This window comes from Kryptolebias marmoratus, linkage group LG24 (genome assembly GCF_001649575.2).
Source record: "Kryptolebias marmoratus isolate JLee-2015 linkage group LG24, ASM164957v2, whole genome shotgun sequence".
Lineage (NCBI taxonomy): Eukaryota > Metazoa > Chordata > Actinopteri > Cyprinodontiformes > Rivulidae > Kryptolebias > Kryptolebias marmoratus.
Genome location: NC_051453.1, coordinates 13648429 through 13673801, shown reverse-complemented (window position 1 = coordinate 13673801; position 25373 = coordinate 13648429). Strand labels below are relative to the sequence as shown.

General features: G+C 43.4%; 1 protein-coding gene across 3 annotated transcripts in view; it reads left to right on the top strand.

Moving 5' to 3' along the window:
* The window catches only part of zgc:92140 (uncharacterized protein LOC447854 homolog), a 26831-nt gene extending 1458 nt beyond the window's left edge, over positions 1 to 25373 (top strand). The window contains exons 1-6 of one of the 3 annotated variants that reach the window (XM_037974152.1): positions 1404 to 1548; positions 10202 to 10331; positions 18067 to 18152; positions 19802 to 19869; positions 21989 to 22049; positions 23840 to 25373. In XM_037974152.1, coding sequence (XP_037830080.1) covers positions 10241 to 10331; positions 18067 to 18152; positions 19802 to 19869; positions 21989 to 22049; positions 23840 to 23887 — 354 coding nt within the window. In that variant the 5' untranslated portion in view covers positions 1404 to 1548; positions 10202 to 10240 and the 3' untranslated portion in view covers positions 23888 to 25373. Of the gene's footprint in view, positions 1 to 1403; positions 1549 to 5345; positions 5475 to 10201; positions 10332 to 18066; positions 18153 to 19801; positions 19870 to 21988; positions 22050 to 23839 lie in introns of those variants that run through there. The other 2 variants (XM_017407210.3, XM_017407208.3) reach the window with 2 other exon arrangements.

Sequence of the window (25373 nt, the reverse complement as noted above, 5' to 3'; positions counted from 1 at the left end):
GGGGGGGGGGTCATCATTCAGCACTTGCAGTGTCACGGTGTGAAGAGGTGGAGGGTTTCCATGGTTACCAGGATGTCTCCTCCGGTCGGTGGGCGTGGGAAGGAGTTCCCATGGCCGTGCCCTCCGTGTCGTTTGTGTTTGCTTTGCGGGGCGTTGAGCTCCTGCCGGTACTGCCGGGTGTGATGAGGCAGTCGGTGTTGCAGCGCAGAAAGCACAAGGCCAGCAGAACATGATCCCTTTGTGTTCCGTTTGACCGAGGCCATCGCTGGACCATCCAGTTTTCGACCTGATTGAAAGAAAAAAAAAAGAAAAGGGGCAACCAGTTTGCTCATTTCTGGTATTTGGGTTTTATACGTCTGGCTGTGCTGCAGTCGATGGGCCGATCGGTGGACGAAAACAACGCTGCAGGGTCTTATCGGTGTTTATGCCAGCAGTGATCGGCGGTGAAGCTTCCTATGCTCGTGTCAATTACATGATGAAGAGGCATCTGTGTGTGTGTGTGTGTGTGTGTGTGTGTGTGTGTGTGTGTGCCCCTTACTGTGTTTACAGCACAGTTCGTGTTCAGAGTCCAGCTGGAACAAGGAATGGAGACAGAGTGCAGTACTGATTTTTTTATTATTACTGTTATTATTACTTCTATTTCTCGTTCCTTTCCTTAAAATGTGAGTAACATCTAACATCTGGTTCCACGGTAGATTTTTAAAAAGTTTCAGGCGAGACTTTAGCAGGCTCGTGCCTCGATAACGACAGCCTATTTCGAGTTTTCGCATTTTGCAAGAAGCGTCAGCAGCATCAAAAGCGAAAGGAAGGTGAAAATAGGAGGATAAGAAGATAAAGATATGATTCTAGTTCAGGGGTGTTGTAAAAGAAGGTGTAAGGTCTGTTATGTGTTTCTGCTTTTACAAAAAACTAAACCCCTAACAAGAAATCACCCACTGCCTTGTTCACAGGTAACATTTGCTCAGATGGATCTTAGCTCTTCCATAAAAAGAGACCTGACAGTCAGTTAGTTATTCATTTAACAAAATAAAACAAGACTTGCTTACTCAAATTAAAATTTCGGTCCACAGTAAGCTGGCTGTGGCAGCTGCTGGTAATTGATTAAGTACATACAGGCATGGCCAATTACTGATTTTTAATTTCTTTTAAAGTTGGTCTGTCTTCAGTATTCGGTGTTAAAATAAGGCAGATAAGTGAGATGTGATTTGATCTGTGAGGTTTTTGTGCAGAAAAACCCTCTGCATACCTGTGGCTCACCACACATGGATGTATCTGTTCTCTCTTTTTAAGAAAAACAAAACAAAACAAAACAAAAAAAAAACGGAGAACATTTTAATCTCATTGCTCATTATGTCAGCGCTTGGCTGGTTTTAAACAATAACAACTCCACGCCGGGCGTCATTGGGCTCCCGGAGCGTGGCGTGAAGGAAAGCTTTGTTAACCTGCGCGGAGGAGCGTCGGTTTTGTGTCTGAGGGGAAAGACACGGTGTCCCACCGGCCATGTTGAGACGTGAAACGCAGGCTCGCCTGGAACAGGCAAACGCTTCGGTCTGTTTTCTTTCACACACACACACACAAGCAGGCTCTCGTCTGAAAATGGCTTTCACAATTCTCCTGCAGCGCGCTCGCCAGTTACGCACACGCGGATGTTTGTTTCTTTCAGTCGCGGTAATTACCGATGAATATTAATGTGGGCATTTTCTCGTTTTGCAGCTCGTGGGCTGGTTTGTTAGCAATTTCAGATGGATCTGGGTGAGACAGCGTAATCAAGTCTGACCTTGGATGCTGCGTTGGAGAAGGCCCTACTCTGTCAGCCTCGCAGTTGTCTCTGAGAAACACATTCAACAGGCAAACTTGAACTGAAGTCGAGCGTAAACATAAATGCAATGGCAGCTTGAAAAAAAGAAAATCGACAAAACTCTGAGGAGGATAATATTCTCATGTGACATCTATCACTTCTTCATACTTGTGATTCTGCTGCTCGCCCTGAAATCAACGAATCAATCACGTCATGCTCCGACTTGCTTATACTTCTGGGCGACTGCCAAACCGAATTGCCTCTTGGGGGTAAATAAAGTTGTCTGAACTGAACTGAACTCTTGGCACAGTAGGAATCGGCAGGACTAAGTGCTATCACAGGGAACAAAACATGCAGAACCACATGCCTTTTGGTCTTTCAGGGAGTAGCTCTTGTTCTCGAGAACTCTGCGGTGTAAATGCCAGGCTTTAATAGTCCTCAGAGGAGATGTTTTATCCTCTAATCTGCGCATGCTTTACGTGGAAGCGTACATTCCGGTATGGTTTGGTAGAAATGTGGCTCACTGCAGCTGAAATCTGAATTGCGTTGCTTGAGTTAATGGCACTCTGGAATAGTCTGGCACACGTCTTTCCGTTATTGTTCTATTGTTTTCATCTTTTTTTTTTGCCTCTTTGAGTTCTCTCTAAGCCGCAGTCGTGTAAGGAAATGCCGAGCAGACCTCGCAGTTTCAGCTCGGCTGGCTTTTATGGGTCTGGGAGAGAAGCACAGGCCCCTCACCAGGCTATATGTATGTGTAAGCCTCCCTAATGCCTGCCTTGGCTGTGTGCAATGTGTCTGTCGATGTCAGGCTGCAGGTTTGTTCAACAGAACAGAGGCGCTCCTGTACAAGATCTGCCACCCCTCCTTTTTCCCTAGTTTTTTTTTTTTTTCACATCTCTCCACGTCTCTCCATGCCCGTTGATCACCTCCATTCCAACACTGGAAAGAAGGAAAGAGACACTCAACGGCAAAACAGTAGCGAAAGAGAGTAGCACGAGCATCGTCGAAAGCATTTCCGTGTTGGTGGGGCTTCCGTGGCTTTGTCAGGCCGACGACACGCTCAAACCGGGACAAGATTAGAGGTGAAACGCTTGCTGCGTGGTTAGGGTAAATATTATGATGTAGTGGACCAGGGTTTTGTACTGAAGCACGCAGACGCCACCCTCCATCAGGAGCTGCAGCTTCAGGTCGATCTGCTGCTGCAACAAGATCATACATAACAACATGGTGTACATGTAGAGTACAGGCACCATGAAAGGATGGGAACTCTTGAAATTTGTGCTATTCATACGTATTTATAGACTTCATTTTCTAGTGTAGGTATATAAAATTTAAATGTAAAAACGTAAATATTAAGCCTGGCAGTTCTGCCCAAAATGCGTACTCTTCTAAACGTTTTTTTTTTCCACCTCGCCAGCTCATGACATTTTAGTTTTCAGTGAAAATATTTAGCTTGTCCCATGTTTGTGATGTATTTTTCATTGTGCAAATATAGAGTAACGCTGGGAGTGCGGATAAAATTATACTGGCTTGATGCGATACTTTAGGAACTCATAACATTCGTGGTTATGGTTCATAGCTTTATTTTCAGGGTCTACTTCAACAGATTTACGTGCTTCATTGTGAACGCTTTTATCGTCTTTCTTACTCAGTTTAAGTCAAGCAAAACAGCTTAAATAAACAATCTTCATGGTAAATCTTGAGGCAAATAAATCAGTTGTTAGATTAAACGTCTTGGTTGTCTAAATGTTAAGCTTTTGAAATAAAAAAAAGGCCTCAAGTTTTATTTGATTAGCCATCTGCCAAAGGAAAGGACAGCTGCTGTTTAACGTTTAGAGCATCCCAAACTCGCCACCTGTCTAACAATGTCTGTTTTACATCTGGTATTAAAATGTATCTCCGGTGAGCCATTCAATCAAGTGGACAGCGTTACCTGTGGTGCATCTTAACTAACCAGCTTCATATGCAACAAACACAGTTAATGTGATGACTAATGAGCAGGGCATCCTTAATAAATGTACTTGAAAGTCTCCTGAATCTGTTGGGTGACGTGTTCATGATGATCCACTCCCGCTTTTTCAACGATTTGCTTGAGTCACACGGGGGTTTTGTTGTGTAACGGACACGATATGAGACTGAAGTGAAGAGAGCATGAAACAATAGACGTAATGTTGCAGAGTTCAGTGTTATTGCATTTTCGCTGACTAAAGCCGCACAAACTCGGGGCTTTCAAGTGCAGATTTCATTCCTCTCCACTTGCAATATGAAAGTTATTTCACTCCCTGTAACACACTCCTGCTGCGTGTGTGCGTGTGTGTGTGCCTTGTATTGCACAACAACAGTCCATGCTAACTTCTGTTATTTTACCGAAAAGAATCGTTTTCAGCCACAGAAATGAGCACTTTTCTGATTTTTGCTGAGTTTATGTGTGCGTGTGTTTTATAATCCGTTAAAATGAAAGCAAACGTGGTTATTTCAAATGCATCTTTTGTTGAAAGTAATCATTAGAGGTAGATCTACAACTGATTAACTCTTGGACGCACGCTAATTCAAGACGGCTGCCACTGGTCATTGACCTTAGCCAACACAAAAAAGGGCTGCAGCTCAGCAAATGTTACAGTTTTTAAGCTAAAACCCGGTGTGATGCGCTACACATTCTGCTCTATTTTTGCCTAAAACGTCAGCATTAACCACGGGAGTCAACCCTGGTTGTCTGTTAGCAAAATATTTTGTGAACCGTTGAACAGATTCGAATGAGACTCTCAGAAAGTCACCAGTGGATGTAAACCTACATGACTCATTAACTTTTGAAGTCAAGACAGTCGAAGTTAGCCAACACAAAACTGGCTGTAACTCAGTCAGCTTCGCAGATATTGTGCGAAGATTCGGTGTGGTAGTAGCTGAGAGTCATCCTCAACACATACTTCAAGCGCTAACGATCGCACATTATAGCCGATTTGTAAGGTTGGACCAAATCGGCTCCAACTCCATCCTGTCTCATTATAGGATTATTTTAGTTTAGAACTCCGCAATCGCAATATGCGTTCCTTCAAGGCCTTTAATTTAACACATTCATTGTTTGGATTTTGCAAACCCTGTTCTGCTGAACTTGGCCCACCACCAGTATTTTGCAATGCACACACACACACACTCGATCAGTTCACTTGAGTTTATTACGGGGCAGTGGATCAGCACGTAGTTCTGCAGCTTGACAAAGCGGAGAATTAATCTGCCCTCTGTCACAGGTCGCCTGCCCTGGAGTGAGAAACCTCCCCTCACAAGCGAGCTGATATCTTCCTCATTACTGTGAAGCCCTGCTCTTAAAGGAGGCCAGGCAGGAAATCAGGGGGGTTTAAAAAAAAAAAAGCCACGCTGTTTCACCAAAAAACTATAAATCTCTCTGTGACTTCTCTCACTCGTTCGCTTCTGTTGAGCCAGTTTTTCAGGCTGGGAGGCCGCTCGCTCTGCCTGTGGCACAGCCCAGTGTTTGAGAAACCCTCGCTCTGCACACCGCTCGGCACTGTGAGCTCAGTTTGTGCAAGCATGTACACGCACACCTCCCTCCACAGCCCTTAGTTTTTTTTTGTTTTTTTTTGAGTTCCTCCTTCGACAAACTGACTCGTACAGGCGGCTTATTCACAGAACTGAATCACATCTCGCCTTCAAGGACGCCGGAGTGAGCAAGTATCTATATTTGCCAAGTCCGACCCGTTTTTAGGGATCCGCGTGTTTGCCTTGAGGTCAAAAATGTCGCAGATGAGTTGAAACTTTGTGTCTCCACGTTTCGTGGTCTTTTGACATTCTTCGGATTGCTCACAGGGAGCTTGCTCTGTGGCAAGTGTTGTGCAAGTTTTTGTTATGAAAGCGACGCAGGGACTGACGTTGTGGCATGTGCGCGACTTCAAACCAAGCATGATTTGCGCTGAATGTGAAGCAGTCTGAGGGAGCTGCGTGGATCCTGATGCCGTTAAGAACCTTTATCCCTTTCACATGTTTATCAGATCATGTCGGCTCAGTCTGAGCTCGAGTGTGCGTGTGTACGTGTGTCTGGCACGGGCATCTTTGCCGACTCTAAGCTTGTCCCGTTAACACACTTTCAGCCCGCAGGAGCAAGCGGGCTCCGAGGGACACCGTCCAGCTGTCCTGTGGGTTAAATCAACACCGAGCTACGCCCCGCTGTGGTCCTGCCTGTGGCAAAGAGTCGCTGCTGAGTGCAGCTCAGTACGAACCTCCAGCTGGAGTTCCCGAGTCTAAAAGTAATCTCGTTGTACAGTGAAACACATGCAAAAAAAACAAACAAAAAAAGAGTAGGAGGATGCAAACAAGTGTTCAGCACTTGCACACCCAAGTAGCCTTTGATTACAGCGGTTCTTCTTTGCCCACAAACATGTCCTTTTAGTCAGACTTTGAATATGTGAAGTCTCTCTGCTTTGCCTGTACCTTTGAAGAATTTCCTCTTACTTGGTAGGAATCAGAACTTGACAGCAAGAGCAGAAGTAAAAAAATAAATTAATAAATAAATAAATAATCTGACGGGCAGGGGATTGTTTTCAAACAGTTTTCATGAGAATAACTTGTTTAACTCAGCATCCAAATTAAAAAAGATAAATCAGATCTTTTGAAGTGGGGTTCTGTGGAAAGGTTATTAGCGGTCAATATCTTGGATAGCCTGGGTGTTAAAAAGTTTGGAAAAGTATGAAGTGTGATTTTAGTGTTTTCCAGGTCTGGATGAGTTTGGACAATAAGAAAACAGAGGCTGTCTCTCTAGATTCCTTTCTCTAAAGCGTTAAAAATGTGAATATCTCAAAAGATTTTGATTTACTTTAGAATTAATTTGCTCAACCAATCAGAGCACATTTCATCCTAATTCTATGCAGTAAAAAAAATCATTATAAATCATCTATTTCTTTGAACGCCACAAGCTTTGAGTTTAATATCACAGGCTGGACGGTTTGGATCTGAGGTGTCGACCTAGAACTGGGGGTGCTGAGGGTGCTACAGAACACCCCTTTTGAAAAAATAATGTCAAAAAAAAAAAAAAGAGAGGACAAACAAACAAACAAAATATGTCCACCAGTGTTATGGAAGTTTAGATGTCAATGGTATTTTTGTGATAATGACGTAGTATTTGGTGGGTATTAAGTTCCTGTTTGGTCGGGGTGGGGGCAGTTTTTCTCTCTTTACGCTTTCCCACAGCTCCGATGAGAACATCTCTCGAGGATTTATTGTCTGATGTCACTCAGCTGATAAAAGAGGCAATGAAAAAGAAGCTTTATACAATTTTCGTTCTAGACATAATTTCTTGCTGTCTCTGTTTGTTTTGTTTGACATTTCATGGCCTTTGCATTTTAAAGAAATACAAAAGACATAGCTATAAAAAACGGACCACAGTAGAAATATCTCTCATGAATTCATCAAAAACAAGAATTCTGCATGAAAAGTGTGACCTTTTTAATGGAAAAACATGTAAAACAACCTCAGTTTGGGAAAAATGGGAGTTTAATTCTGACAAGATTGACAAGCTAACGGCTAGTCAGACTGGCGCCGAGACCAAAGTGGCTTTTTGCCGCCTTAAACAACCCTAATCGCCTAAATTTAACTGTTCTTCACACAGACTTCATTTAGTATTACATGCTTATAAACATAGAAGTTAATGATTATTTTCAAACGCAAATGGAGGCAGCAGCTGTAGTATTTCCATTGCATTCTGCATGCATGGCATTTGCAAATTGTTGAAACCGGAGTTGTTTTAAGGCGGCAGCAGTCCACTTTGCCGTCAGCTCATCTCATTTCTCCAAACTGAGGTCTTTCAAAGACCTTTCTCCAACAGGTGAGATATTAATTGCTCGTAGCTTTTCCACAGAACCCCCCCTTTCAGAAGATCTGAACTATACCTCTAAGGGTTTTTGACTTAAAATGGGAAGAAGAAAAAAAAAATTACCCGCTTTTTGTGTCACTAAACTCCGTGACCCTTTGCCTTTTTCCAGGCCTCACTTGTCCTGCATGTATTTATAGGTGCCTCCGACTTTGTAATAGTCCGCCTACTAGCTGTAACCCAAGTAATAGCAGCTTTCAGTTCCACACAGCCTAACATTATCCCTGCACACAACAACAGTTCTGGGTCTGCCGGGTCTATTTCTGCCCTGTTCCTTTTTTAAAAATTTGGTGCTTAAATGCACACAAATCAAGAGCCCTTCAAACAGACGCTGCCCACACACGCTGGAAACCCTTTGAAACTTGAAATCTGTCAGTGCCGAACACACGTCTCAATACGGCTCCTCTCCTCCAGAGGTTTTCAACGGGGGAGCTTTTTTGCTCTTTGCTGATTCAATATTCCCTTCAGCTCAGCACTAATTGCTCAAAGTAGAGAGAGGACCTCTTTTCCTTTTTCTCTCATTGGCTTCATTTACTCCCCCCCCCCATTTTTTTTTTTTGCTGTTTCTGTAGCGCTTTGCTCATCATCCTGCTGCACCTCGCCTTGACTGCTGCAGAATCCTCGCTCAGGAGAGGCAGATTATGCCTGACGAGATTACTTCCGTGTCTTGGCGATCAGCGCGCCTCAGACTGCATTCAGACTCTCCGGCTGTGCGTGTGGTCGTGCGAGAGCGAGACGTAATTGAGGCGCGTCCGGAGTTGTAGTTGTGGTAAGAGGTGTCCCGGTCGGCCTGCAACAGACAGATAAGTGCTCTAGAGATTTGGACTCACACTTCACACCACAAACACCAACTCTGTGTGTTTGTGTGTGTGTGTGTTGATTCTTGGTCCCCCCGGTACAATTCTGCCTCGCTTTTGGGTCCTTTAAGAATCTCATGCGTATAATCTGCATTCAGACTCCAGAGATTAATGTCTTTTCACCGAGAGAGAGAGAGAGCCCTTTGGGAGATCCATCTGTGCAATCCTTCGTCACAGATACCTCACAGACGGTACTGTGCAAAAGATTTAAACGGCGCTCCTGGTTTGTTGTATTTTGACAGTGGCCGGGAACCGGACTGAAAATGAGGAGGAGGAGGAGGGCGCTTGCCCGTGAGGATGGGTATGTTACCCGCTCCGAGCAGCTTGTACACCTGCTGCTTTGTCCGGAGACAAGGAAGCCTAAACCCCGGCCTTCTGTAAACTTCAAACGCTCCGAGAGTGGAAGGAGGGGCAGACGGTGCGCTTTTGAAGGCCTGCCCTCGTCGTTCCCCCTCAGCTTCTCTCCGTCCCACCTATTGTCCATCCTTTTCTTGACCTCCTTTTTTGTCTTGCTCTACCATCAAAAGGGCCGCCCCAACCCTCCTCCTCCTCCTCCTCCTCTTCTCACTCGTGTTGCAGCCTCTCGGATTTAAATCTGGCGACGGATAATTGTCATCTTTTTCGGCGTGTACGAGCGGTTTTCTCACTGGCAGACGGTATCTGACGGCGACAGCTGACCAGGATGTGACTGACGTCTATAGTGTGATGTGTTTGTGTGAGGGATTGACTGACAGCGCCGTTCACAGCTTTGTGTCAGCCGTCCTGCTGGGTGCCAGGCTTTCGCTGTCAGATGTGCTACACAATAATGAAGTGTTAAGTGAATTGTATTATTAGTTGTTTTTTTTCTTCTTTGTTCAGTGTAATATTTAGTCAGTTTACAGAAAATTAGAGCTTCTTCGGTCAACGCTTAGCGAGTAACGTCTGCAAAGAGCAGCGCGAAACAAACAAAGATTAAAGGCCTACCATTCCTAGCAGGAACGCCGGAGGTTTAGGCTGAGATCGAGTAATGTGAAAGAGTTGCAGACGTTGCGATCAGACCTTGAAATGAACGTTGGTCTCGTGCGATATCACGAGACGTCACGCTCAGAGTGCGTGTCATAAATGGCGTCAGGCTTTAGCCCAGCCTCTGTAAAACTGGCTGAGTTATAACCATTTTTGTGTTGGTTAATGTCGATTAGCTGGGGCAGCCGTCTTCATTTGGATTGGTTCCAGAAGTAAATCAATTGTAGACGTACACCCAGTGAAAAGTTTCTGAAAGTGTCATTAAAAGCCACCTAGTGGTTCATGAGATATTTTGCTAACAGACAAACAAGGTCAACTCCAGCAGCAAATGCTAAAGCTTTAAGCAAAGATCTCGTTCAACAAGTAGCACTTGTGACTGACTCTCAGTTCCTACCACACCAAATTTTAGCAACATTATTTGTAAAACTGACTGAATTTTTTGCTGTTTTTTTGTATTTTCTGAGGTCAGTTGGATGTGGCAGCCATCTTGAATTGAATTGGCTCCAAATGTTAATCGGGTTGCAGACGTTCAGCTAGGGGTTATTTCCTGAATGTTTCATTAAAATGTGTCCAGTGGTAAAAACATCATGGCGGGCGATTGAAAAAGCCAGCGCATTTTATTGAGTTTGTCACGTGAACAAAATCTGTGTTTCTCTGTTTGCTGGCCAGGTGCGAGTGCGATGAGGAGGAGTTTCAGAGTTTGAGGCCATGGGCTGCACCTCGGCCAAGCAGGTGTCGGCCGTGCCCAACGACGAGGAGGGACGCGGCAAGGCCTACAGCAACGGAGACCTCTTCTCTGGTCAGTTCGCACACGGCGCTCACGGCTCCATTTCACTCGATTAATTGCTCAGCGTGAAGCCACCACCACCCCTCCCCGTCCTGGCACTATATTCTTCCCATTATAGCTCCTCTGGCAGGGCGTTCAGTTCTCTATTTCAGAAAATAACTCTCACCAGCAGCCATTTTATGGGAGTCATCTTTGTTGACAGTTTATGTAAGAGAGGAAGTAGTTGGTGGCATGTTGATAAAAACTGATATCTGTCATTTTTATTTTAGCTTTGAGGGGGACGCACAGCAACTGAAAGGGATGTTGGGAAGCTGGGAACAGAAAAAAAAAAAAAAGCAGACACAAAGGCATCCTTAAAAGGGAGACTATCAAAGTTTTTAAAAACATTTTTTTTCATATAATAGTTTGAATAAACAACATAAATCTCATCCATTAACAATGAGATGCTTTAAAGTGGCTGCATAAATTTTTAAAGAAGCCATTCAGAAGGGAATGAGATGAAACTATTGAACTTTATCGTCAGGCGGGCAGCGTTTGCAACGGATCACATCTTTGGAAAAAACTCCATTACACTGTGAGATGTATGACCAAAACTTTGTGTTCTTTTTTTTGTGAAATCAGTGTTAGGGTGCCGTCGAAGTGACAGAAAAGAGATATTTTTTGCACACAGCTGCACGACCTCTTTTAGCGGCGCACTGTAACCGAAAGAGAGGACAAACGCGGCAACTTGGAGACATTTTTTTATGCCGTTTACGCTTAATTTCCACCCCCAGTTCCTGAAGTTTTAAGGCTACCAGTTCAGCATCTGGACTCACGTTGTTGGAAAACCATCGTCTTGCTGAAATAGTCAGGGTCTTTTTCTGAGCAAGGTGTCGCCTGAAATGAAGAACATGTTGCTTCAGAACCTCAGTCTGTTGATTAGCTTTATTAGCTTTTAGCTCTCTTTGGGTGTGGAAACTTTTAATCTGTGCTTGTGAATATTCTGTCAATTTGCAATCTTTTTTATGTCCATGGAAAAGATAATCCCAATTTTTTTTTACACAGTCTTGCAGCATGTTAGTCTTTTTTTTTTAAACTTGCTGAAATGTCTTTTCGAACCAAAATCATTTTGCTGTTTTGTTCTGCGTTGTTTTTCCTTAAGCATCAGGCATCTTTTCTAGACACTGCTTGATAGAAATGAGTTTTTAATCTCGTTTTAGATTTTCTTTAAGTAAACATTGGTTTTAATTTATTCCGAAATGATTTCGTTCTGTTTTTATTCCCTTTTTTAAAAAATACAGTTGCAAATAATTGCCTTTTATTAGCCGTTTATTGGTTTTAAATTGATAATATTGTGTCTTTTTCAGTTTTGAGGTGTTTAACACTATCACTGTTTGCATTTCAGCTTGTCAGATTGTAATTATGGACACGTGAAAGAATTCAGACCCACACTGGAGAACTAGTTTTCCAGAGTTGATCAATTAAAACCAGACAGGAGAGTCATTAATGCTGATCAGAAACGGCTGCAGCTCCAGCTTTAATTGTGTGGAGGAGGATGTTGCGTAATGAGGGATGGGGATGAAACAGAGATGATGGGTGGCGGAGGGATTAACAGCGATTAGGAATTAGGAGCAACACTCTGGTGTAACAGCAGACAGTCGGGTGGAGGCTGGTGGAGGTTGGTGTATGTGGCAGACGACGACCCGAGAAGGTCCTTACTCTCTCCAGCACCATCATCCCTGCCTCCCTCTGACCGTTTCCCCTCCTCTCCAGACCTCTTACCACGTTTCTGACGCCGCTCCTTGACTTCTTGCTCTCTTCCCATCCCTTCTACTCCCTCTCAGACACGTTCTCCTCTTCCTCCTCCACCCCGAGCGAGCCGGAGGATGGGAGAGTCGGAGGAGGATTTTTTTTTCCTTGAGAGAGGAAGGCAGAGTGACGTGTTTTGATGCAGCTGCATTTTTTTTTCTTCACGATTCTCAACTTTTCTGTCTCATTTGGGTCGCCTCTTCTCCTCCCTGCCCAAGGCCTCGTTCTTCCCTTCCTCTTTCTCTCTGTCACTCTATTTTGGGTCTCCCCCTCCCCCTTCCTCTTCCTGCCTTCATCTCCCAGCATTTCTTCTCTCCGGCTCTTTTCCTCTCGTCCCTTGCACAACATTAGGTCAAAACCTCGTGTCCTTTCACATCCCTTCCTCCAGCTTCCTCCCAGGCTGCCCTGTCCTTTTTGCTGTCTTTTGATTAAAGTGGAATTTAAGGGTGGCTGTCGATGGGACAGGCTACCATATGAACTTGTCCGCGACGTGTTTGTGTAGAGATGGAGGATATAAATGACCTGAATTTGGTGGATTAGTTATCCAAACCCCTTTAAGACTCCTCCCTACACACACACACACACACACTTTTCATCTTCATTTAATCTTTTCCCGCTGTCTCACAGTTTGCTGTAACTGTGACGCTGTTACAGTTTAATGTCACCTCTTGTGTACTCTCGCACAGCTGAATTCGCCACACACTTTCCAGCGCCGATCGAATTTGCTCACTGCATCCAGTTTACTTCTGACTGAGGTGGAAAATATTGGTTGCCTCTGGTCAGTCAGTCTGTCTCGCTCATGCTCATAAATGCACCCCCAGTGGACTCTGTGTGCGTGTGTGTGGTGGTGGTGTCGGGGGTGTGTGTATCACTGTATTTAGTTACACTCTGAGCCCTCTTCTTCCTCGCACTGATCTGCCACCAGCACATTTTAAAGCCGGTCCAGGACGCCGTGTGTCCCAGATATTTGGGCTGCCAGACTCCAGCAATTAGCCTCCTCAGACCCCCTTCCCCACCCACACCACCCTCTCAGTTGCCCTCGCACAAAAACCGGAAAAGGCTGAACTCCATTACACAAACAGGGAGGGGCGACGAGGGAAAATAGCAACACTCTCTTTTTCCCTCTCTCTCTCTCTCTCTCTCTCTCTCTCTCGGCAGCCGCTGATATCCGATAATCGCAGAGAGATGAGATCGGAGGGGAGATAGCGAACAAAGTGCCACGTGTGGTGGTGGTTGCTTCGTGTGACACCCCGACGTTTAAACAAAAAGACAAATTTGAGTTATGCTAAAGAGTTAGCCTACATATTTTGAAGTAGGCTCTGTGGAAAGGTGATGAACAGTTAATATCTTACTTGCTGTAGATTTCTTTTTGAACCACCTCACTTTGGAGAAATGGTTTAATTCTGACCAGACTGCCAAGCTGCCCTTTAAACACATGTAGTTATTTTTATTTGTTATGCTGAAGGTGCTGGAATATGTTGCTCTTGTCCTTCTGCAGCAGATTACACAGGAGATTTAGTTAAGTTATTTTTTGGTTTAGTCTAAATCACCTGCAGCAGGATGGTGGAACTTCCCAGAAGTAAAACAGGATTGTTCAGGAGTAATTCTTTAAATAATATAAAAATAAAAAAATGTTGGCATCTCACTCAGACATTCTGGTAAAACAAAGTCCATATTTGGAAACATTTTTCCTTGTTCCCAGTTTGGGGGAAACACAAGTTGAAGAATCCATCTTGAATGAACTTTTACTCTCCATTCTTTCTTTAGGAACCTAAAACCTAAAGGAAATCTCAGTCTTTAAACCAATAAAGTTCCTGTTTACATTTTTGTAGCCAATGAAAACAGTTCCACTGCAGGGCACAGGAACGGAGAAGTGCTCGATGAACCAAATGTCAGAGGTTCAGCCTCTGGTCTGGCGGGGGGGTGGGGGGCGGAAAAAGGGTTCAGAAGGTGAGGGTAGCACTTCCTTCATCATCGCTGCTGTAGTGACCCCACTCAGTGGTTAACTGAACTAACAGTGGTTAAAGATCAAAAATTGTAAATCTGATGGTACCGGAAATGTACAGATAATATCCTCCAGGTTGTTGGACAGAAGCTTTTGTACAAATACAACCTAACATAAAAGTAATTACAGTAGTTCACATGTTTCTGAGAACCAGATCGGCGCATCACCGGTTGAGCCAAAAATCGCTTGATTCAGGTCATTGGCTAAGCAATAGGTGCATCTTTAAATTTCTGTTTCGTATCATTTTATTATTATTTCTTATTTTTTACTAGAAATAGTTCTATTTAAAATATCAGGCACAGTCTTCAGTTGTTTTTTATTACTGATTTCCACCCAATAGGTATGATTGTGTGAATATGGGGTTGAGACGAGGCTTCGTGTTCAGGTGTAAATGTCATGACCGGGGAGTGATGGCTTGCAGCCAGACTTGGCTTGTAGAGAGGACACACAGCAGGAAGGACAGAGTGACACAGCCGGAGCTGTGACTGCACACTTACACGCTTACGAAACAGACACACGCATAACCAAATAAGGCCTTTTAAATGATTCACGACCCATACAGGCACTCGTCGGCAACTGTTCTGATTCAAAGATTTTCTGACTCTGAAGTAGACGCACGTTCACGCTCTCGCGTGCACTTGCAGCGGCTGTCGGATCCTTAAGGTCAGCGCTGATACCGCCGGTCTCTAATCAGGGACGGGAAAGATGTCCACAGTGCAAAACCGCGGCTTCTCAAAATAGTTCCTCCCTTTCATCTGTCCTCCCTGACGGTTTTCTCCTCTCTTTCACCCAAAGCGAGCCCGGCAACGGCGTCACAAAACACCCATGTCATTTCTTCTGACAATGACTGCCACACACACAAACGCTACTCACCGATTTTTGCCTCTGTTTAAGTCTATGATGTGATGCGTCTATAACATTATACTTGCTATACTTTGATGAGCGCAAACTATTCTCCCACACACACACAGTTCTGATATGAAAATCTCCATTTAAATGAATTTGCATCGCCTGCAGTGGATGCTTTCACCGCCCCTGTATCCAACGGCAGCTTACATAGCTTGACATTAGTGTATATTTTCATTATGCTATACAGGAGTTCTGAGGAAATTGTTCCTAATGCCGTTTCCTGCTGTAGCACCCTAATGGTGCTGCGTGTTTACCGAGCGGATCTAAGCCCGGCGAGCCTGCGTTGCGTTAGAAAACTGTTTGTGTGTGTGGTGGCATGTTCAGACAGGAGCGGCGTTGCTCCGACTCGTTTACATTCCTGAGATAAACAGCAGAACAGTAGTCGGCACTAGTTTCTCTCTCTCTCTCTTGTCTCGTTCCTCAAGCCAGTCCCCGCTCGGGTCGTTTTGCAGTTTTATTATTTCTTTCCAACGCGAACGCCGTTTGTCAGGGACTGCGTTTGGCTCTTGGTCGACGCACGTGTCCGCATGCAGAGACACGGGTGACTGTGCTGAAGCGCGCACAGGTGATTGAGGTGTAGGCACGCTGTAAGCAGAGGGAGGGACGAACCCTTCAGCTGGGTACAAAGGGGCAGAAGAGATACAAGCACACAAAAGTTACAGCTTCTGACAGAGGGAGGGCAAAATACAAGATGTGTAACAGATAAGCGTTCCCAGTTTTTATGTGTGTATTATCACCATCATGGCTGCTTTATTAGCTGGGTACTGAGATCTGTGCTTGTGTTGTTCCTCACTCAGTTTGAGAATATTTAAACGTGCTCTATGTAAAGTTATATAGCATATATTATTGTTAATCAACATTATGTGCAGTAAAAATAGTTATCATCCACTGTCAAAAGGTGAAAAGCAGACAATAATAGTTTTAATTGTGTCTGTGTGTTCGTGTGTCTGTCAGTAAAATATCATGAGCCACTTTATGGATTTTAACCATGAAGTAATCACACTAAATTTGCAAATGTAAAGTCATGTGAGCCATGTTTTAGTTAAATACCAGACAGGCTATAGCATATCAGTTTCTATTGCCATACATGGATCATTAACTTTTTTATTATGAAATGTGTCAAACATGTTTTTGTTTTGTTTATTTGTGACTTTACCGGGGACTCTTTTCATATAAATGGTAAACGTGGAGAAAGAAAAAGTCTTAAATGACAAATGCAGAATAAGAGGGAAAAAAACAAACGAAAGAAACACCAGGAAAGTTTTCACGTTTGTTGACATTGCCGCATAAAGACGAGCAGTAAAGGCAGTGCGAAGTTAATGACACGGTTTGTTTTACTTTCACTCGAGGTTGGGTGCATTACACACAAACGTTTCATGTCTGTGAGAAGTTCTGCTCTACCAGAAAAACAACTCGACAGAAACCTAACGACATACCAGCGGTGCCACCGCTGATCACCTTTCAGCTCATTTGGTCTAATTCGGCATCAGGTCCGCTCAGTTCAGCCGAGCCTGGTGCCTGCTGGTGCGACGGCTCTCTTTTCGCACAGCGACTCAACAGCAGGCCTATTTCACAGCTGACATTTTGGATTTGATGAGCAGAGCATGCCAGGTGTGTTAACAAAGGCTGCATTCCACTTCGAGGAAGTTCGGTTTTTAGGCAGCACAGCCAATTTTGGGCAGGTGCACGGGTGAAAAGCAGCCCTGGCTTCAACTCTTTAAGGTTTTGCTGTGAAAAAAGCTTATTTGGGAGTTCACTTCTCTCCGCTCTGAGCTGGTGTTCAGCTACGTGTGCTCGTCCTGCTGCGTTTCAGCGTCTGTCAGACCGGATGATGCGCTCTGATTGGCTAATTGCCCTTTCTGAGCTGCTTTACAGCAATATACTTATACTTTCCTGGACAGATAGAATAGGCATACAGGCGTCTCATGAACTGCTGAACAGGTTTCAATGAAACCTTCAGAAAGTGATCATTGGACATACTTGTATGAGCGCCCCAATTCAAAATGGCTGCCAGAATGAACACAAAAGTGGCTATAACTTAGTCAGTTTTAGAGATATTGTGCTAAAATCTGGCGTGGTTGTAGCTAAGAGTCATCCCCATCACATACTCTGAGGTGCAACTCATCAGAGAAGGTCTTTGTTCAAAACTTAGGCGTGGAAAGCTGACGGCGACACGCATTCCTTCAGAACGTCGCTAGTTTCTTTGGCAGATGGAATGCGTTGACCCAAAAGGATCCTGATTCATTTTTGTGCTCACTAATACGAAACCATCAAGTGTTATTACAGCCAATGGTAAATCACGTATTTTATACTGTTCATTTATTTTACATCAAATAAAAGTATACTGCAAGATTGTAAACCCTTCATTTCTTTGATTTACAGAATAGAAAGTTGAATATCTTTGAATTTTGTGTTATTGACTGGTCCCAGTTAAACCTCAGGTTTTGCAGATAAAAGCTTTAACCTTTTGGCTGTCTTAATTTACAAACCAAGTTAGTGCTTTCACCAACGCAGAGGGTTCGTCTTAACTGCATTAACTGTCTAATCTGTCCCTGTAGCCAAGAGGCTGCTTAACTCATCTTTAATCCCCTCCATCTTGCTCCTTCTTATCAGTGCTCTCTTTTATTCCCCTATTCTTAGGTATTTCACATATGCATCATACGTCCGCTTCCATTTTTTTTCCTGCTGCCACATTTTGAGTTGTGCTTTTTCTTTTTTTGTCGCTAAAATGGTAAGAAGATGAATTCCCCGCTCCTACTTACCCTTCAGCTGTCGTGTACGTTTTCGGAAATGTCGCATCAGGTCTTGGTTATCGGATTACCGGCAACAAATTGCATCTACCGTCGATGGAAAAATCATCAGTCATGTTAATATAATGCGGTGACGGTGCAGCAAAGCCAATATGACAACTATTTTTGGCCATGTCATATTGTGTCAGCTTCTCACTTAATCCGTGTTTGAACTAATAAAAATAATTAGTGCTTCTTGTCTGACTAATTGTTAAATCCTCCGCTTTAATCAGGCCCTCTTTCGCTCTGTTTTCAGATGAATACAAGATGAAGGGAGTGGAGGAGGTGAAGTACATGAGAGGGGATGAAAATCGAGTGAACGCACGCAACCAAGAGAACCTGGTGAGACACACACACACACACACACATTGCTAGTCCACCGGCAGGCTGTCATCTGCACAGACTCAAACCTTTCTCTGACAGCTCAGGCGAACAGGCCTCTCTGTTTGTGTCCAACGACAGCTCTGTCTGCTCGCACATACACACCTACTGCCCCTTACACAAGCACGAAAATACACACGAATGAAAAAATAAATAAAAAAAACTCAGAAAGGTGCCTCGCAAACAGGTGCAGTCTGGTGTGAGTGGAATGTGTGGGCTGATCGCATGGTTGGTCTGACGTCCCTCTGAAAAATCCAGGGGTTTCAAAACAAAACGAGGAAGTTTTATATGGTGAGGTTCTTTTGCGCCCAGCTCTCATAAATGACTTTAGTGCTCAATATTTCTTTTGCGACGCTGTAAATAATTAATAAGTTGAAGCAGATTATCTCTCGGAATAGATTTACTTCCTCCCCAGCTCGCTGTGTTGTTATGTCGAGTGAATACAAAGTTAGCGTTGTTTTCCATAAATGGGCCGCCTGGCATCCTAGGAAGTGGTGAAACAATGACCGGTGTAATAAATCCTGACTGTAAAACAGAAGCAGGATCACCGCGCCACAAATTATATCACTGTGGTTAAAAACATACAACTTTATCAAAGTGAATGAGTACAACCAACCTTTGAAACTTGCTGTGCACAATGTTATTACACTCCGTTCAAGGGTTTGTGCAAAAAGTGCATTAGCTGATGTGTTTGTTCGTTCATCTCAAAGATCTGTAAACAGCTTTTAAGGCAGCACCTCAGAGCTTTTGAAGTAGGGTTCCGTGAAAAGGTTATGAACAGGTAATATCTTACCTGCTGTAGGTAGCTCTTTAAGTGACGAGCTAATTGTTAATATGAATCGGGTCAAAACTCAAAGTGGATTGTTGCTTTCTTAAAACTCTCATCTCAACATTTCATAGCCAAACTGAGGTCATCTAAAGAGCCATCTACAACAGGTAAGCCAAATATTTGCTCATAATCTTTCCACAGAACCCTGCTTCATAAGATCTGAACTTAGTGACTCACTTAGTGAGTTTTCTTCGTATTTATTGACGTCAGGAAAAACTCATCATGAGTCATGTTGTTGCAAACGTCATAATGCCTTTTTCAGTTCTTTACGATTTGATAGACATCAGTGAAATGGTTGTTGTGCTTCACATCGGTCACCAGAACGACAGGTGTTTCAGGTGAAGGTTTCGAACCACATATTTACATAGGCTCTAAATGTGGTCAAACCTGAATTTGAGTCGTGCTACGTGACCTTATTATTGGTGTTTGCTCTCAGTGAGAGCTCTACACCCACACACACACTGCAAGAAGTAAAGGGGGGATTGTCAGAATCCCTGCCGCATCTCACTATAGCAGAAACTCAAACATGTGGTCCGGTAACGTGTGTAGCGCCGGCGTCCTTCATCGGAGCCGATAAACGGTTTTATTAGAGGCACATATGTTCTATCTGTGACCCACGTCCCACGAGCCTAATTTGATCATTCAGGTTTGATTTGTCGCTTTCTTTCTGTGGTGTGGCTGTTCCGCCGATATGAGTTGTTTGTTTTGAGCCTGTTTTATCAGCTGTTAATGAAAACTAATGGTGTGTGTGTGTGTGTGTGTGTGTGTGCGTGTGTTTCAGGAGAAGAGTAATGCGGAGTTCAAAGGCAAACCGCAGAAAGAGGTGGCTACATCGAACCTCAAGTCTAAGTAAGTGGTCCAGAGCGGCCCCTGTAGTGGCTTCACAAGATACAGTTAAAACTGACAATATTGTTTGATACATTTATTTTTTGGATAATATATATATATATATATAAAAAAAAAAAAAACTCAAATTAAATCAAATAAACCAGCCTGAAGAAAAAGTCCTGCCATGATGCACTGATCCTGCTTCCCTCCCTGTTGGGGTCCACCTTATTTAGCTGATGTAGTAGTTTCAGTGAGTATGAGAGGACCTTAAGATCAACGAATATATCTTTACCATTTGTCCCTAAGTCTAAAGACAAAACGCTGGGGTGACGGGGCCTTTTTGGTCTCTGCACCCAAACTGTGGAACCAACTACCTCAGGACTTCACTGATCTGGCCCTTTTTAAATCTAATCTTAAAACTTTTTTATTCAGGCAGGCTTTTAATACCTACTGGCACTCCGACATTTTCGTTTAGTTTTATTAATTGTTTTGTATTGCGAAGCACTTTGTGCACCTCTTTGCTGTTGTAATGGGCTTGTAGCGTCCAAATAAAAAATTAACAGGTAGTGAGATGCCTGTTTCGAAGAATCACGAGAAAGATCAATCTTTGTCTTTGGAAAAGAATTTTATTCCGAAGGCAAAAGAGCATTTGGAGACCCCACTCACTGAACTCAGTCAGGAGAAGCCACACTTTTACATAGTTACTGAGCATCTTCATTTCTCAGGAAGATCTGATAAAACAGGGAGTGAGAACAAATCAGTCAAGGCCAGTTTAAGAAGGGAGTAAGGGAGGACCAGAGCCTTCCTCAGTTCCCATATAGAACAAAGAACAAAAGCATTTTAAACCTTCATACAAAATATAACAGTTAGAAGAAGAATAACTTCATTACAAGAATCATAATTATCATTACACATTTTACTATGGAAAAGAACAAAATTCAAATTTTCCATTACAGGCTCTATAAATAAATGTTGATTGATCGATTGATCAAATTTTAGGATTTTAATTTGTCATCCCTCTGAATTACCTGTATAGTGTGCAGCCATTATAGAGTTTGTTGACTCAGCGCAAAAAGTAACCTTGGATAAGTATGAAAAAAGACAACAGACCGTGTTTTTATCTAGGAACAGTCTGATTTTCTAAAAATAAAATGCTGAATAAATTATGAACATGGTCACCATGATGTCATTTTTCGGTTCAGCCCCCACATTAAGCCTTGAATTTAATATTTTACCCATCAGTGTTTTGGTTTTTTAATTTACCGACAGGACTCACGGACACATGCCATGTGTGGCCATGCCTCAGAGAATAAAACAGATTTTGTGTACAGTTTAAAGTTGTTTTTTGTTGTTTTTGTTTTTTTATGTTTTGGAGAATTCTGATATGTAAGCACAAACTGTGCACACCCTCTAATGTAAATTTGCAAAAAAACATTTGTTCCTTTGTGTCAAGAATAGGTTGAACATTGAAAAAGTTGGAAGTTTGAGTCTGAAAATGTGTGAAAATGTTTAGGAACCCTCTGATTCTAAGGTTGAAGTGTGAACTTAATGCAGATTTGTAACTGTATGCAAACATTTATGACAACTGGTAGGACCTAACAATCAAAGCAGATGCTAGCAGACTTTGCAAAGAGTTTCTTTTGCCCACCCACTGAAAAGAGATTATATAAAAATAAAAGGAAAAGAAGAGCTGAAGTTGTAGGGCTGAAAGCTGAGTGAAATTTACGGTGAGATCAACGTGTTCCTTTTATGCACTTCGACTCCTGTAAGTAAATATTATGATGTTTTAAAGTTAGTGATATTTTGTGTCTGGCTCTTGTAAAGTTAATTCTTGGCCAACCTTAGACCTTTGTGTGCACAAGAAAGAATTATTTGGCCTTTTAATGAGAGATGGGGATCGTACTTTTAAAGAATTATAAATTATCTGTAGCCTCCAGAACCAACAATTTCTCTCACTGCAGAGAGAATTCATTAGTGTGTGTGTGTGTGTGTGTGTCTTTGTACTGTGGTGTGTGTGGCGATGGTGGGGTGGGGGGTGTAATGGAAAATTCTCATGATGCATTTGTTGCCTCCCTTCTCTCCTCCTCAACTTCCTGTCGCTCACTTTTCCATTTGTGTCTCCCTCCCTCCCTCCCCTCAGTATTCACACGTCAGAGAGCCAGCAGGAATTTTTCAGGATGCTGGATGAGAAGATCGAGAAGGTGAGGGGCTGGGGGGAAGTGGTAGGGTGGGTGGGGGGTCTGTGAATGTGTTTGCCCGCTCCTAATGTTGTGGGGAGGGGCGGGGGAATAAATCTCAGAGCGTTTAAAGACACAGCTGGGTTTTGAAATTTAAAGGGGCCAGGCCGTACGACAACAACAGCATCCATCATTCCAGATTGCTGTTCCGGCTACAAGCGGAAAACAAAGCTCTGAGTGTGAGGGGGGGTGGGGGGACGGACAGGTGATCACTGCAGCTGATGAGCTACTCTTTGTTTGCCTCTTGAATCACACTGGAAGCTCATGCCTGGTCAGAGAAAACAGTGAAGTGAAGAATGATGTAGCAGAGATTAATTAGAGGTTTCGTTTTCAAAAGCTTTAGAATTGCACTACTTTCTACGTTTAAACTTGCTCTATCTGATGTCTTGTTTATTGGATGATATGAGTGATTATAGTTTTTAAATGCAAACTCGCATCCTTTGCAGTGTTTATGCCTGAAAGGTTCACAACCAGAATCAGCGGTTGTCTTCAGCTTAATAAAAAGTCAGGTTCTGCATTTTATTTTTTTTTTTTACTCCACTGAGGTGCATAGTGTAATGTAAAAGTTCTGCAAAGTTGCAGAGCTGAACTTCCTCTCCAGAAGAGAGTTATTCTGTCAGGAAAAGTACTGCTCCTGAACTGCCTGTTCTGAAACTCCATATTTAATTCATCATGGTCTGCTGATGACCCCCAAACTGCATGACCACAATGGAAGCAAGGCAGAGTTTCTCCTGTTCGATGCAGGGACAAAAACAACTCTATGCACTTCTGAAAAAAGCTAAACACCCAGAGGGTTGCTTTTATCTGTGACGGCAGTGTCTAAAGAAAAATCTTTAAGAAGAATTTATGGTGGCAGAGTGAAAGATCTGGTATTTCACATTAACGGGGGCTTGTGTGTGGATCTCTGAAAAGCTAACAGCTTGGACCCCAATGAGGCTTGCTGCCCGTTCAACGCTGGACAGCAACAAATCTGGTTAAAATCGATTTTAAAGCTGCCCCGTGGTAGCCGCATCACACAAATTTGCTTTATGTTTGCGAAGATACTCAAAAACACCAATGCGGAGCAGACATAGAGTCGTACTGGAACCCTTAAAGCTTCAGTGTAATTTCTGTATCTGTGTGCGTACAGCCAACTGGGACATGGCTGCACACGCTCGTATCATTTCTGGATTAGGCTGAACCACGGGGCTTGACAGGGTTTTACACTCCTTTCCAGCAGGTGGCAATAATGTGTTGGATTATTCACTTTGTTTGCGAAAGGAAAGCCGTTTTGCACACAGTATTTCAGCCTATAATCCCTCTCAGACTTTAGGCCTACATTGACATCCTGTATCTGTAATAAGTGGCAAACGGAAAAAAGTTTATGCAAGATACTTTACTGGTCCCTCTAGGCTTACACATTAAAGGTCCTCTGTATTCTGCAAGTCCGTGGCATATCTGTTCATTTTATTCAGTGCTTTGTGTGTGTGTTTCATCACGCTGGCTGTGAAGAGAAGACCAAATCAGCTCATCTCCGCGAAGGAAAGAAAACTTGACTTTCCTGTCAGCAGTTTACTATCTCAGGCTGCATCTTCTGTTCCAGCACCTGCCAATAGGTGGTTTATTTAGATGTGAATGGAGTAACAGGTGTGTGGAGGGATGGATGACAGGCGGGGGTGTGTGGGGATTTATAATTGGAACAAAACAGAAAGGGTGAAAACTCTGATTGTGCTCTTGTTAAACCGTCTCTCTTCTCTGTAATCCTGCCTTTGTAGGGGCGAGACTACTGTTCGGAGGAAGAAGAAGAAGAAGATGGGACATAGCACATAGGCCCTCAAAAACCATCCCTGCAGAGAGACTCACTGAGTGTGCAAGAGTGTGTGTGTGTGAGTGTGTGTTCATGAGCGTGCCTGAAAGAGAAAGCAAGTTTAATCAGTGTTTTACCGATGGGGGCGGCGTTTCGACGGGACACTGTATGGTGTGGGTGAAGTTTTTTTTTTTTTTTTTTAACATATGGCATAAATTGTTCTTTAAGTGCAAGTGAAAGAGAGAGAGAGAGAGAGAATGGGATAAAGAAAACTTTCTTCCGAGCCTACAGCCCTCCTCTCTCAGCGTCTCAGCCCCTTCAGGCCTATGAGCAGACAGATGGAGGTGCTGAAGCGATGAACAGACTGACAGATGAAAAGGAAGGAGACATGGAGGCGAGATGACGGGTGCAGACACTTCTTCGCAGGCAGAGTGAAGGACCTGTCGCCGTCAGGCCAAACAGAGCCGTTTCCTTGTGTGGAGCACCTTTGCGACCCTCCATCTGCCCCCCGGTCCTGTCTCTCTGTCTCCTCTGTGGCCTGACGCTGATGAATATATAACCCCTGCAGTCGGACAAAGGATTTCTAAAGTGTGGAGGCCCGGTGGAGATCAGCGTCTTGGTGGAAAAGAATCAGCAGCGGAGTCGCCTACCTCTGCTTGGATCCTCACTGAACATTTTTGGCCTAACCACCTAATCAGGTGACAAAGGACTGAAAGAGTGAGCGAGGGAGGAGGAAAAAAGGGGGGGAAATGTGGGATATTTTATTAAGAAAGAGCAGGAAGTGAGCTGGTATTTTAGAAACTCTAAACTCCTCCTGCCTTCTGAAGTCAAGAACCTTGTTTTATTTTTATTTTTTTAACTTTGTGCCACAGCCACTCGTTCATTTTCATTTTCCCCTTTTTATAAAGTTCTTTTCCAGCTTGTTTTATTCTTGACTTCCATCGTTGTGTACCGCCACCATCATCATCATGTCATTTTGATTGTCGTCATTACTGCGAGCAAACGGAAGCTCCCACAGTTCAGAGGGTCTGTGTCTCAACCCAACTCATTCTCCCTCACGGTATTCTCTCCGACACACACACACACATCAAGGACTATTTTATTACAGCGACGTGTTTTCCTTTTTCTGACCCATTTTATTTTTCAAAACGGGCATCCTGGCGGCTTATACGTACACACCATGCAAACACACGCACTCTATGAAATCTTGTTTGTTTCACCAGCAGACTGTCATGTGCAGCAATCAGAAGTATTCCTGAAAGCTCTGTTTCTGTTTTTATTAAGTGTTCACACACACACATAAATAGATATATACACACACACATTCATAAACACTAAAGCTGCAAACTGGGATGAGCTTAAGGGGAGGATGAGGGGTTGCCGTGGAGACACAGACCGGGTAAATTTTCTCTTTTTTCATCTTTATTTGATACGTCCTGTTGTATTATTTTTGAGTAATTTTTTTGCTATTAAAAATAAAAAACCCAGAAGCTCTGCTTGTA